Source organism: Trichosurus vulpecula, chromosome 9 (assembly GCF_011100635.1).
Source record: "Trichosurus vulpecula isolate mTriVul1 chromosome 9, mTriVul1.pri, whole genome shotgun sequence".
Lineage (NCBI taxonomy): Eukaryota > Metazoa > Chordata > Mammalia > Diprotodontia > Phalangeridae > Trichosurus > Trichosurus vulpecula.
Window position 1 is genome coordinate 11,865,327 of NC_050581.1, and position 14,761 is coordinate 11,880,087.

General features: G+C 38.5%; 1 protein-coding gene across 1 annotated transcript in view; it reads left to right on the top strand.

Moving 5' to 3' along the window:
• The window catches only part of VPS13A (vacuolar protein sorting 13 homolog A), a 349,059-nt gene that overhangs the window by 282,664 nt on the left and 51,634 nt on the right, over positions 1-14,761 (top strand). Inside the window, exons 58-59 of the mRNA XM_036739209.1 lie at positions 3,188-3,257; positions 7,834-7,939. Coding sequence (XP_036595104.1) covers positions 3,188-3,257; positions 7,834-7,939 — 176 coding nt within the window. The remainder of the gene's footprint in view (positions 1-3,187; positions 3,258-7,833; positions 7,940-14,761) is intronic.

Below are 14,761 nucleotides of genomic sequence, written 5' to 3' on the forward strand. Positions count from 1 at the left end.
TTTGGAGGCTACAGGCAATGATGATAAAATTACTAGACCCTGAGAGTCAAGAGACCCAAGTTTCTGTTCTAACTCTACCATAACTTATTTGGTTTGGACCATTCACATCACCTCATTAGGTGGAAATTTCCACATCTCTAAGGTGAGAGAGTTGGACCTGGTGATCTTTAAGATACCTTCCAGTTCTAAAATTCTGAGATTCTATTATAATAACTCCGCCCTCAAGAAACTCATCATCTAATTGTTGCGTTTTGACAGATGGATACAAAATTAAATGCCAGTCCTCTGCCATTGTGACCAAGGAAATGAGTTTTTGAAAGCCCTGGTTGATTCTTGGAATGCATTTTTCCGTCCATGCAATGTTTTGTTTTTTTTTAACAGCGATTAGGCATACTTGAATACTTCTTTTAAAAAACAGTTTTGTCCAGCAACACAGCTTTTAACGAGAAACTTTGCCACCATAGAGAGAACCAGTATAGGAGACAACGATTCATTCTAGGATATCGATTCCCTCCCTCTTCTAATCGGTTATAGCTTCTCAACACTTTGAGCCTCTTCCCTCTTACAGTCACCCTCCTTACCCTCAGTAATGTTGATGCATGAATATGCCTCCCTAATTTTCAGGGATTCACACTCGTCAAGCACTAGGCATATGGCTTGTCTTTCAATTGGGCTCATACCTTTGTCCTCCCACGTGAGCTCTAGGACTTCAGCCTTCTCTCCTGGCTAGCTTGTCACCCTCCTATAATGTAGGCATGTTACGTATTAAATAGATTTTACAAGCCTGGAAATTGTGTAATGGAAAAATGACAACTTTTATGATGTACAATATAGGGGAAAACAATCTTAGGTCGGAGAATCTGGCAAATGCTGCTTTTGGAATATGCCTGTTTGACCTTGGGGAAATCACTTAAACTCTCTGGCCTTCAGTCTCTTCGTCTGTAAAATGAGAGACGTAATCGGATCTGTATCTACCAGCCAGCCCTTCCTCCCCTGCCAGAAAATGGGTTGGGCTGTTGGCTTCCTGGTCCCCTCAGAGTGTAATGGCAAGGCCTGCTCCAGTGGGATCGGGGCCCACCAACCTTGGTAGCTGCCCTCCTGACCAGCTGTGTTGGGGCTGATCAAACTTGCTTTTGTTAGTTGTTCAGTGACCTACAAGTGCCTCATTTTGTCCCAGCTTTGAACCTAAAACTAACAAAGTATGAATCAGAATCGGCCTCCTCCATAGTGGGGATGTTCAGCTCCATGTCTTCTAAGGTCTCTTCTGACTCCAGATCTGTGATCCCATGATCTGTTTCTGAGTTTGCCTCACCTGTCGTGGTATTCATTTTTAATAGTGTTTCCATGTGTGTGCTGTCATAGGGCCTGAGCACACACTCGCAGAAGTTTTTTTTATTTTTTAAAAGAGGTGATTTCTGGCCTAATGCTAAGAATTGATAATACAAAGAAATATAGTACCAATGATGTAGTTTTAGAATTTTAGTTAAAAAATTAGAATATTTCTTGAAACACATTCCTCTTAGATTTGGACTAATTTATTTTGTGCCTTGCATCATTTGTTCAGTCATTTTATTTGTCTCCTAAATGGCTATTGGCTACTGTACAAAAGTTTAGTAACAAAACACTAGGTTTCATGGCCTACTTTAAAACTCTCAATGAAAAAAACTAAAATAGTGATATAATTATAATGAGAGTCTGCACGGCATAGGGACAAAGAGCTGGTCTTGGAGTCATTGAGATTTGGTTTAAGTCCTATCTCTGACACCGAAGGCTGAGTGAAGCTGCGCATGTCAGCTAACCTCTCATGATCCTAAAGTGATTCTAAGACATTAAGTTGAAGGATAGTTGCTGATCAACATTGTAGAGGGGGCTGCTCACTGGGAATTGCTTACACTAAATAAATCACAAAACTGGCTTTAGCACTACTCTCCCTCCTCCATTGTAAGAATATAGTTTATCGTATACTCACTATTAAATACAAATCTTGAATGGATGATGAGGGGAATTCATAAAATAATTTGATAGACTATAAAATATGATACTAAAATACAATTTGATGTAGAATATTGAAGATACGAAATTTTTTAATTCACATTTTTTCAGATAAAAGATTACATTCACAGTGCATCTAATTTTGGTAGGCATATTTCATAGATGGAAAAACTTAGAGCCAGGGTAGTGTTATATAAAGCAATGATCTGGATTTTAAGTGCCTGGACACAATTCAGACATGAAATACTGCTCTTTGTGGTGATAGAGTAACTTTATTAATTTCTGTATTGCTATTTATAAGACTTTTAGGGCACTATAATAGATTACCTTGGAAATATGTAAGAGTTACTGCTCTCTACTTAATAATTATACTTTATTAAAATGCATTTTTTCATTTTAACTTAATTTCTTTGGGTTTAGAGCTTGATTGATTTTTCCTATTTCATTAGTGGTATTAACTGAACACGGTATGTCTTTTTTTATTCATTTGGACAAATCAGTGTTAATTTTGTTTGTAGTTGTTCCTTGTGCATTTCACTATACCTGTATAAAGTCATTAGTACAAACACTTTGGAATTGTTATACTTGGCAGTATACCTACACATGGCAGTATCTATGAGTATTTTCTACTCCTTTAGACATTAGGGAATGCGAGTGTAAAGGAAAGAAAGAAAGCTACAATTAAAAGGAAGATTATGTAGGCTACGTGTGTGTGATCCATGCCTCTTCTGTTTCTTGTTTGTTTAATATTAAAAAGGAATAAGCAGTATTTCCATTAGAGTAAAAAAAAGATTGAAAATGAAAAAATATGAAAGAATAAGAAGCTAAATTAAAATTTGATGATGAGTCCATAAATTCTTGATTTATCCAAGCTTCTAGCAGTGAATTGTTTGGATATTTTGTTTTGGTAACTTAGTGAAATAAAACTCTTTATTTAAACTTTTTTTGTTTTCAATTAAAATATATAAAACTTTGAGCAACACTTCCTCAGTTTCCAAAATTCAGACTTCTGATTATTTAAATAATAGTAGTTTATCATTAGCCTACAAATTGCTATGACATGTGATTATTACTTACAGTAGCTTCTAGAATTGTAGTAAACATAGAGTACTTATATATAGCTTATATGTAGTATTAATATTTTGTTGTAAAGCAATGTAAAATTAATCATCTGAATCTCTTAATACCTTTGCAGCACCAAAGCCATTTACAGATGTAAGTATTGTGATGAGATCTGCAGGACATTCACAAATATCACGTATTAAGTAAGTATCCTACAGAGTACAGAATTGTGTACCTTGATGTCATTCATAATTTTAGTTGATTTAAGGATTGCTGATGGCTTCAGAGCATAGTAGGAACTAGAACTTTTTTAAACTTTTATTTGTGCATTTGGGGGTGATTTATAGTGCCTTCACTTCCCAATACTATACACCATTTTCCCTTGTAATAACAAAAACAGTTATGTGAAGTCATCTGATAAAGCCACCATCAATGATAGAGAATGCTTTTTGCAGCTGTAGTACGGCACCTTAGATCATCTATCAGAAGCAAACTTTGATCATCACTTTTTATCTGAATGTCTCATTTTCTATTTTCTATTGCATCATTATATTCGTTGTACCTTTGTGTTTCCCTGTTTTCCTTAGTGTGGGTCAGTTTGTACCACTCTTTCGACATTTCTTTGAATTCTTCATATGTCGTTCCTTACAATGTACAATATTCCATTAAAATCATGCTACCTATCAATGGGCACCTAATTTGTTTCTAGTTTTTTGCTACGACAAAAAGTATATTGTGAATATTTTAGCATATATGGGACTTAGTATATTTGTCCTCCTAGGGTATTTGCCAAATAGTGAGATCACTGTTTCCAAAATAGTTGCCTGATTTTGCAGTTCCACTAGCAGTGTAACCCACCATATTTGTGAAACACCTTTTTCTTACAGTTTTTTTATCATGGACTTTATCTTCCTCTAAGTGTGACCACCTCTATCAGTCTTTTATTATTTTAAATTTTGCTTGGGATGAGAGAACCCAGCAATACGATTCACCAAAAGACACTTGGTGTACTTTTCTCCTGGCATAAATCCTAAGACAAAGAAAATGTCCTTTGACACTTGCAGCTAACTTCCTGATGTCTAAAACTAATACATTTCCCTCTCCCTGAACTGGTCTATTTCTATCAAGATGTAATGGCAAGAAAATCAGGATTTTTTGCTGAATTGAGTTCTACTCAGTCAGAAACTTGTATGTGCGCTGTAGCCAATCAGATATGTGGAGTGAGCTTCAGCCAATCAGATGCCAACTAGAACTGTATATAAAGAGAGCCAGTGTTGAGAGAAAGCAGACATTGAGAGAGCCAGTGTGGAGAAGAGAATGAAGAGAAGAGACAAAGAAGAAGAATGAGCTTTGAGCTGAGAGGAGACCCCTGGGAGCATGGAGGAGATCTTTGAGACTGGAGAAAAGACCTTTGACTGTAGAGATCTGCTGAAGGAGTTTCCGAGCTATAAAAGCAAATAGAGCCGTAGGGCAGAAACCTGCCCATGGAAAGGAGGCTTAGCTTAAGCCCCTCTTGAGAGCGGTTAAAGTGAGCTGAGCTGTTACCACAGAGCCTTTGGACTTTGGAGGTCAGTTGAGATGGTGGCTCTGGTATTGTCGCCCTGTTAAGCTTTGTTTCCCTAGAGGCAGAAGCTGTGGGCAGGAGCCCCTGGAGCCTGCTGTCAGGCAGGAGCAGAAAGAGCTTGGAGTGGAGCAGTGCCTGTGAGCTGAGACCTGGAGCAGGATAGGAGAGCTGCCTAGAGTCGGGAGCAGTCAGCCCACAGAGGAATAGCCATAGGAGTTGGAAGTCAACCTGGAATCAGGATGAAAGAGGACTTTACTTGGGTGCTTGGTATTGATTTAAGAAGATGGTTCTTACTGTGACCTAGGGGTCGATGGTGTGGTATTTTCTGCTAGCCCTTAAGGATGTTTTGTGCTGGGGAAGACCCTGGCCTGGGACCCCCTGATTGTATAAACAAGTATTTTGGGGAATGCTGCTGAATGCAATTATGTATGCTATGCGTCATATGATATACTGAGTGTTATCAATTTTGCACACACACACACACACACACATACACACACACACACACTAGATGATGTGTTTTGCTTAATGATATTGTTATGAATGCTGTGCTTTACTTTATTGAACAGTGCTTTAGTTTATTGCTGAATAAATAGAGAGTGTATTTTACTATGCGATTAGACCCTTGAAATGATGCACAGCAGCAGTCCTCGAGCGTGCTGCCGTGATTGGCTGCTGTCCTTTTCAATCACCTGGATTCACAGCCTCACCATTGTTTGTGACCCCTCATTCCCCTTCATTCCGCATTCCCAGGTAGTTGTATATCCACACCATCTATCAGATTCTTTCCCTTCTCTTTACTCACATGGACACCATCCTGATTCAGGCCGTCAGCTCCTCTCTCCTGGGCCATTGCAGTGGCTTCTTCAGTTCGTCTTTTATAGCTGTCCAAGTGATTTTCTTTAAGTATATGTCTGACCGGGTCATTCCCTTTCTCAGGAAAGTTCTTCATTTGATTAAATACAAGTATCTCTCTTTAGCTTTTAAAGACCTTCATAAGATGGCCTCAACTAACGTTTCTAACTTTATTATGCATTACATATTAGTCTTCTTCCCTTACTTTTTGTTCAGTCCTTATTGACTTTCTTGCTAATCCCTCACATATAACCCTCTAATCTCCTTTCTCCATGCCTTTTCCTGGCTTTCTTCCTGCCTAGAATGCCATCCAAAATTTTGTTCAAGCTTATCCTGTTATATGAAATCTTTCCTTATTCCTCCAGCTGCTAGTGCCCTTCCCTCCCTCCTGCTCCCTCAAAAATGTACTTCGTATTTATTTGTTTGTTAATGTGTTGTCTCCCCTAATGGGATGTGAGTTCCTCGAGGACAAGAATATCTTATTTTTGCTTAATCTCCGGCTTAGCAAACGCTGGTTCTTCGCTTTCTTGATTGATTCCTTACTAGGCAGTTCCTGTTCCTCTCATCATTTGTTTCTTATTCCTGGTGCCTAGACTGCTGTTGAGTAGATATTCAGCGACTCAGCCTGACGTTTCACCTTTTTTTTATTCCCAACTTGACTTGCAGACCCTGTGTTAATACTGTCCCCCAATAATTATATGATCAGCAAGGTGACAACGCCATTGGCCTCCGGGGCTGTGTAATTTCTACCTCATTCTTGCCTTAGCCAAAATTCTCACTGCTCCTGCTCCTGAGGCAGATGATGGGTTTGTAAATCCCCAAGTGGGCAGCAGAGACCTCTTTGCCAACCTTGCCTCCTGTCTTTCAGGCCTCTCTCCTTAACCCCTTCAGTTCCCATCTGGCCAACCATGAATTATTGTTGGCAGCCGGGCTCTGGCCCTTGAAGATTATCAAAGCGCTTAATAGACATTTTCTTAATTGATCCTCACAGCTCTTATTATCCTTCTTTTATGGATAACTTTATGTGACTTCTCCAGTCACATAGCCAGTAAGCATCCCAGGAAGGTTTCCAGCCCAGATCCTTGCGACTCCCAGTTTCTGAAATTCTTTGGTCTTGGGACCCCTTTATACTTTTAAAATTCATTGAGGTTCCCAAAGAGTTTTTGTTTATGTGAATTATATCTATTGATATTCACTGTTTTAGAAATTAGAACTTAGATATTTTGAAAGTATTTATTCATTTAAAAATAATAATAAACCCATTACATATTAAAGATCTTCTTTAATAATTATTTGGTGCTGATATTGGACAAATACAAGCAAACATCAAGTTCAGGGGTAGGGCAAAGAACAATTCTCCAGATGATAGATTAATTCAGTGTTCATATTTGCAGTGAAATCTTTAATTTACAGATCATATACCCTGGGAAAAACTTGACCATACACTGATGAGAGAATGAAAGTACAAAAAGCAAATAACATCTTAATATTATTACAAACACAGTTTTGACCTCCTGGATCATCCACAAGGCTCTTGGAGTCTTCTCCCCACACTTTGAGAACTGCTGTTGTAGAGTGATCTTTTACCATCCAGAAGTGATGTAACAGGATTAGGAAGGCTTCACTTTGCCCGGAAAGGGAACACATACAGCCAGTTGACATTCTGTTCAACCACTGTCAGCCATCTTCATCTGCTGCCTCAAAGCCTAACTGATTTTTGTAAATTCCCCATGTGGAAAAATTACATTAAAAGCAGAACAAAAAGGGAACAACCTAGTATCGTAGAAGGAGCCCTGGGCTCAGTATCAAAACACAGATTCAGGCCTTGGGTACCACTGCTTCTTAGCAACAAGAGGCAGCTGCTGGTACAGTGGGAAGAGAAGTGGGCCTGGAGTCAGGAAGACCTGAATTCGAATGTGGCCTCAGATACTTAGGAGCTGTGTGACCCTAAGTCAGCCAATTCAGGGTTTTTGCCTAAATTTTCCTCAGTAATAAAATGGGCATGATATTGCCTCACTCCTAAGGATGTTGTGAGGATAGAATGTGATGTTTGTAAAATGCTTTGGTAGCCTCAAAGCACTGTATAGATGCTGATTGTGATGATGACGATGTGACTATGGGCAAAACATTTGATCTTTCTGAGCTTCAGTTTCCTGGTGTGCAAAACAACCATTGCATTATTCAATAGTGTTGATGTGAGGAAAGCACTTGGAAAAAATTTTAAGTGGATATATAAGTGCTAATTCTAGTAATTATCATCATACTTTTAATTAATTTGTTGAGAGTTCCTTTGTTTTAAAAGTGCTACTCTTGTTGCACTAAATTGGTGTTCTTTAAAAACTTTCTGCTGTCTCATATAGGTATTTTAAAGTGTTGATACAAGAAATGGACCTCAGATTAGATCTTGGATTTCTTTATGCTCTGGCAGATCTCGTGGCAGCAGCTGAGGTGACTGAAAAACATGAGGTATGAAAAGTTATTAAAATTGAGCGAGAAATTAGAAGGAAAAGTAATTAAATACCTTATTCAGACAGTCTTTTTTTAAAAAGTTATGCTATATAATAACAATGTATACATTGGTAGGAATCATGTTTTCTTGTTATAGTGGCTGGTGATATGACAGAAATAACCTCATTCTCATTTTAGTTAATTAGCAAATAAAGGGAAGTGTTTCAAACCCAGAAGGGAGCATGGAATGTAATATTATGGAGGTACAATGCTTTTTTTTTTCTTGGCCCTTTTGGATATTATTATGTTTTTGTGGATTATTGAGGACTTTGAGAGTTTAGGAAAATTTTTCTTAGATAGTTCCTTGGGTACTTAAGGTGGAAAGAATTAAAAAGAGATTCAAAGTTATAGCTGTTTTTTGGCAGATAAACAGTAGCTGATATTTATATAGTGCTTTAATATTTGCAAAGCCCTTTTCATGTATTATCTTAAAAAACAACTTCTTTTTGGGTAATCTGTGACTCTCTTTGTTTTTTGCCACTATGATCCAGGCAACACACTTTTATTTTGAAGAATGATTACCTACATAGGGCCCATAGAAAACATTTTTGTTACGGAGTATTATGGTAGGGAAATTTTTGTACCCATACTAAAAGAATATTTTAATCATGATCAGAGGGACGTTTTTAAAAAAGCTTACTTCTGTAGAATTTTTTTTTTCTTGGAGTGGGGATGAAGGGGTGGTAATTTAATTTGCTGCACAGAAATCCTACTCTATGCCTCATCATGGTATGGGTGTGATCTTGGGTTCCTGAGAGGTTTTATGGAGCATGGGCACCACAGTTTAGGACAGAAAAGCTTCAAGTAGAGGCTTAATGAAACTAATTGTGCTTTCTGAAGCTCAGCCATAATCAGAACATCCACAGAAGGTTGGCCACCAGGCAATAATTTTTTTGGCACCTATCGCTCCCAAAATAGACAAAAATACAAAATAGGACTTGATTCAGTTTTGCTCCCTTCTGCCTTTATGCTGATTGTGGCAAATTGGCATAAAAGGGGTAGAGAATACCCTAATTCTCAAAAATTTAGACCATCTCCAATACTTATTTTTGGTTTTCTTCCTGTGTGTTCTTTATCCGAATTGGAGAGAGTGCTGGTATTAGAGTCAGGAAGAACTGAATTCAAATCCAGCACTTGGGTTCATAAGATCATGGGTTTAGAGTATGAAGACATCTTGGAGGTCAGTGCAGTCCCCTCAGATTATGAAATTAGAAATGTGGGCTCAGAGAGATTGTGAACAATATCACATAGAGGTTAAGATTCCAAATCTAATATTTCCATTGTACTATACTGTCTCTTTTCTAGCTAATTACGTGACCATTGTCAAGTCACTTAGCCATTCTAAGCCTCAGTTTCCTTCTATATGAAATGAAAATAACAGTATGTATAGCACTAACCCATCTGGATTGTGGTGAACCTCCTATGAGCCATGTTATGTTATGTGCAAGGCAAACTGTAAAGTACTTATAAATTTCAGTTATTGCTGGCATCCTCCGACTCCCCCTGAGCTGACAGACTATTTGTTGTTGTTCATTTTTTCAGTCATATCTGATCTTTGTGACTCCATTTGGAGTTTAATTGCCATTTTCCTCTCCAGCTCATTTTACAGATGAGAAAAATGAGGCAAACTGGGTTAAGTGACTTGCCCAGTCACACAGCCAGTAAGTGAATGAAGCTGGTTTTAAACTCTGGCCTCCTTGACTCCAGGCCTGGTCCTTTGTCCGCTGTGCCACCTAGCTACCCCTGTTATTGATTAATACGATAGACCATTAGAGCAAATTAATTCTGTTCTTTTTGGTATTCTCCATTAGTCAATAAGCATTTATTTAGTGCTTACTATGTGCCAGGCACTGTATTGAGTACTAGAGATTCAAAGCAAGGGAAAAAAATCCTCCCTCAGGGATTCCTGATTTGAGCCCTAATGGAGGCATGTAGATAATTATGTACATAAATATAGAGAGAGAAGATTGAAGTTAATCTGTAAAGGGAAGGCACTGGCATTTGGGAGAGGGGGACCAGAAAAGCCCTTCCTGCAGAAGATGCGACTTGGGCTGTTTCTTACCGGAAGCAAGGTAAATGAAAGAGCAGAGATAAGGAGAGAAAGCATCCAACCATGGGGGCAACCAGGGCAAAACTGCAGATATCAGAGAGGGAGTGTTGTGTATAAGGAACAGCAGGAAGCCCGGTGTAGCTAGATCTAGAGTATGTGGAGAAGAGTCAAGTATAAACAGATTAGAAAGAGTAGTATAGTTCTGTTTTAATACTTCCCCAACAAGAACAGGCAGTTAGATAAATCTGTGTGAACTTAGGCCACTTCTGTGAGATCCCACAAGCACCCAACCTGCCAAACTCCCCTCCCCAAAGAATTCAGTCCCAGAGCACCATTGAATACCTGGGGGAGGATCAAGACCATCTTTGGAAGCAATTCCTATCTGAGAAGAATGTTTTCCCATTTTTTCCCTCCTCAGTTTGCACAGTAACAACTCCTACTCTAGCTCCTCCATGGTGACTGCAGCCTTTGGAAGACTCTCTTAACGTAACTGGGGACTCTGGTGTCTTTTGCCCTAGCTTCCTGCTGGCCTTGAGCCCCATTTTAGAACTATTTCTCTGGTAACATCCAGAAAATTTAATTCCAGAGACCCTTGAGATGCTGAGAATGAAAGTGTTCCCTGGTATACCAAAATCACAATCCCTATGGTGGGGAGGCAATATAACTGTGAATGTCAAGGAACTGCCCCTGTGCCCCAGAAATGAGAACTCAGGGACATATAGACCCCACCTGAGATGGGCAAGATCAGACCTTTTCTGGAAACCAGACTCACAGGCTATCAATGTAGAATGTAGTCTGGACACTTGTACATTTTGCATAGGAATATAGTAGATACCCACAAAGGGTGGAGACACAGTCTGACCCTCAGTTCCCTCAGAGTGCTGGATGGGAAATGGAACCACAGGCCATTGAGAATGAGAAGCAAAAGGTCAAGATGTTCTTGGGGACAGGTAGGGAAAGGGTCCTTATGAAATCAAAATAATCATCAGTGGGCAATTTTTAAAAACTTGGATATTTGGGAAGAGGCCAGGTCGTGAAGTTTCACAAAGACTATACTTGATCTTGGAGGAAATAGGGAATCACTAGATTTTATTGATTAGGAGTGTATGACGTAGTCAGGCTTATACTTTAGAAAAATCACATTGGCAGGAGACTGTAGTGTGGACTTCAGTAGGTAGAGATTGCGAAAGGGAGACCATCCAGAAGGCTTTTGCAATAGTTGAGACAAGAGGGGATGAGAACTTGAACTAGGGTGGTGGCTACGTGAGTAGACGGAAGGGAACATACGTATATGAGATATTGTGAAGGTAAAAATAGAGGAAATTTGACAACAATTTGATTTGGGGGGTGAGTGAGAATGACACTTGGAGGATAACACCAACTTTATGATCTTGGGTGGCTGAGAAGATCCTGGTGCCATTAATAGTAATAGGGAATTTGGTATTAGGGGAGATTTTAGAGAGAAAAATCAGATGAATTTGACGTGTCTTTCATAGATGAGACATCTTTTTCAAGATGGTCAGTAGGCTGTTCCTGGTACAGGACTGTAGCTCACAGAGAGGCTAGATCCAGGCCTATAGGTCTAGGAAACACTGATATAGATAATTAAATCCATAGAAATTGGTAGCCGGTGCTGTAGATCTCTGTAGGAGATCCTCTCCTCCATTATGCTTTTGGCAGTGAGGCTGCACTGGCTGACCTGACCCATAGGCTTGCAACAAAATGCAACCTCTCACCTTCATCCCCTCTTCCTTGAGCCTTGGAAATTCAAATTCTACATAGAAATCAACCCCAGCTGCAATAACACCAGTGTGGCAGTGCTCTGAACTGTCAGGGCAGGACATTATATGTATGGGGCTGTGATTCACTTTACTAAACCTGAGGGAAAAAGCATAGCATCCAGCTGGGGTCAATTCGGTCCCTGTAAAAGTCACTTGGGACCAAGACCTAGGCAGATAAACTATAAATTACCCATTGTGGGAAGCGGTTGAAACACTTTGAGATCTAGTCCCAGGGAAACCAGTGTTAGAGGGGATGGAGTTAAAAAATGAGTAATAGGGGAAAAATAAGGGGAAACAAAACAAATGAAATCAAAATCAAAGTCCTTGAGCATAAGCAGGTAAATGAACTGGGAAAACATTGACAGCAGAAGGAAATATGGCCTCCAGAGCTAGATCAGACCTGTAAGAATAACTACTGTAAAACAAAGGAAAATGATTCAATACTTGATGGGACAGAAGAACCTCTGGAATTTAAAGAGAACATTGAAAAGCAACACCCTGTTCCTGAGCAGTTTAAAAGAGAATTGAGGAGTATGAAGCAAAATTTGTTACCTGTAGAGCAAAAATAATTTGCAGTAGAAAAATTTGTATCCGTAATGGCAAGTCTCACCAAAGAAATAAAGGATAATTGATTGAGAATGTAAGTAACATTTGTGAAAGGACAGTCTAGATGAAGAAAAGCAATAATATTAAAAGAAAGCATGTTTTTTCTTAAAGCAAATCATAATGATCTTAAAGATCATAAGATACACAGAGACAACTTAAGGATCAAAGGTCTTGCAGAAGAACACAAGTCAAATACCCGAACACCATAATGTGATAAATAATGCAAGAAAGCTGCTCAGAACTTCTGACCTTGGAAAATGAAATACCAATTGAAAGAAAGCAAAGATCACCTGGGAAAAAAATTCCAAGTCTACAAACTCCAAGATATATAGTGACTAAATTTAACAATTCAATTCAGAAACACCAAATTCTGCAACCTACCCATGAAAAGACCTTCAAATACAAAGGATAGGAAATTCGAATAACATAAGATTATTCTGTACCCTCCAGAAATTATAGGAAGAGATGTAATAATGTATTCCAAATATCAGTGGAGCATAGCATAAAAGGCCAGGGTGACCTACTATGCAAATCCGACCTTAACTCTAAATAATAATAATAAAAAAACATAAATGTTAAGCAATAAAAGGGAGATCGAAACATTTTTGGGAAGAAAACCAGACCTGAAGAAATTACTTACTTCTCTAACACACCAGACAACAAAAATGCAGAACGAATGAACAAATGCAGAAGCCAAGGACAGAATAGCAAGAGAGACCAGTAAGAGACTAATTTCTACATGGACCCAAGGAGACAGAGGTGAATATGGAAGTCAAGTAGAGGTAACAGTGGAGTGGTAGGCCTGGGGCATTATGGATAGAACCTCAAGACATAACATCTACAAGTGAATCTATGTTTCTTGGGTGACTCTTACAAAATTGGATGGTGTATGGAAGAATGATGGGAAGGAGGATAGAAGGAGTATGTGAAGTGTCTAAATCAAGTTGAAAGCTAACGGTGAAGGTGAAGATCCTGTGATCTCTCAGGAGGAAAAGAACCTGCAGGGGAGTAGTTAAAGAGGAGGGAGGAAGGTTTGGAAAGAGAAAAAGAGAGGTCTTGTTTTGGTCTTAGGGGATTTGTTACTTGTGAAGATTATTTGTCCTGGCTTGGGAGGAGAGGAGAGAGTTGGAATTCTTGGGGGCAACCAGCACCAATGGAAATGAGAGGACAAGGACACAAGAATAGCTTCTGAGGTAAATGTGGCCAGAAGATAACGAGGAGGAAGGTATAAAGACACATTTTACAGCATAATCAGGGACAGGGAGGGGCAGGTATTAGAGTATCTCACTGTCATGTGGAATTTTTTTTAAAATTGACTGTTAGGGCACAGAGATATTAGAAACAAATGCAGAAAAAAAAAAAACAAAACAAAACCAAAACCAGAAGTAGTAAATAACGTCAGACTACAATGCAATAAAAAAGTCTTTGATTCCAGAACTACAAACAAATGAGGTAGACCTAAATGAAGATTTAACATGAAATCTCAATAATGAGCGGGTCAAAGAACAAATCATAAAAGAAATTATTCTAATTGTAAGACAATAATTATGTAAAAGAAAACTACATTGATGAAATGACATACCAGAAATTCTAGTATGTGTAGATAAAGCAGTTCTCAGAGGAAAAATCGTATTATATTAACAAAATAGAAAAAGAGAGGGTTAAAAAGCTAAATATGCATTTAAAAATTAGAAAGCCAGCAAATAAACACACCTAAAATAAGCATTAGAGGAGATGAAGGGGGTGGGGATTGGGGGAAGGGAGCTCTTGTTGCAAGACTTCAGGTTTTTTGATGAGATGTAAAGTGAGGTCCTCATCTGAGAGGATGGAATAAGAACATGTTATGGGAAAATTGGGAGAGATGATTTCAACAGGAGTAAAACCAAAAGGCATAAAGAAGTTTTTGCTAAATGGATAAGTCTCAGCTTCGTCCTGTAGAAAACAGTAAAGAAGTTGGAAGAGTTTAATTGCAAGCCCCAAGTAATAAGCAGTCTCATTCCTGGGAACACTTGATCACCTTACCTTATATTGCTTACAGTGCTTGTTTCAGAACTTAAAGTTAACAAGACCCTCCAAAGTAATTTAACATGTCCCTGTAGAGCAAAATCAGCATTAGACGAATATACCTAAAACTTTGATGGAAAACATGATTTGAAATTACAAAATGTAAGACAACAAAGATCTCATGCCTGTATATTATAAATATTTTCTTCAAAAAGTCTTTTAAGTATATTAAATATGGTTGGTACTAAACAACATGATAAAAAATTGAAATTTGGTTGTCTTGTGATCGAATATGTGTGTTGATAGACTTAGTGGGCCATTTTGGAATTAGCTATTTGT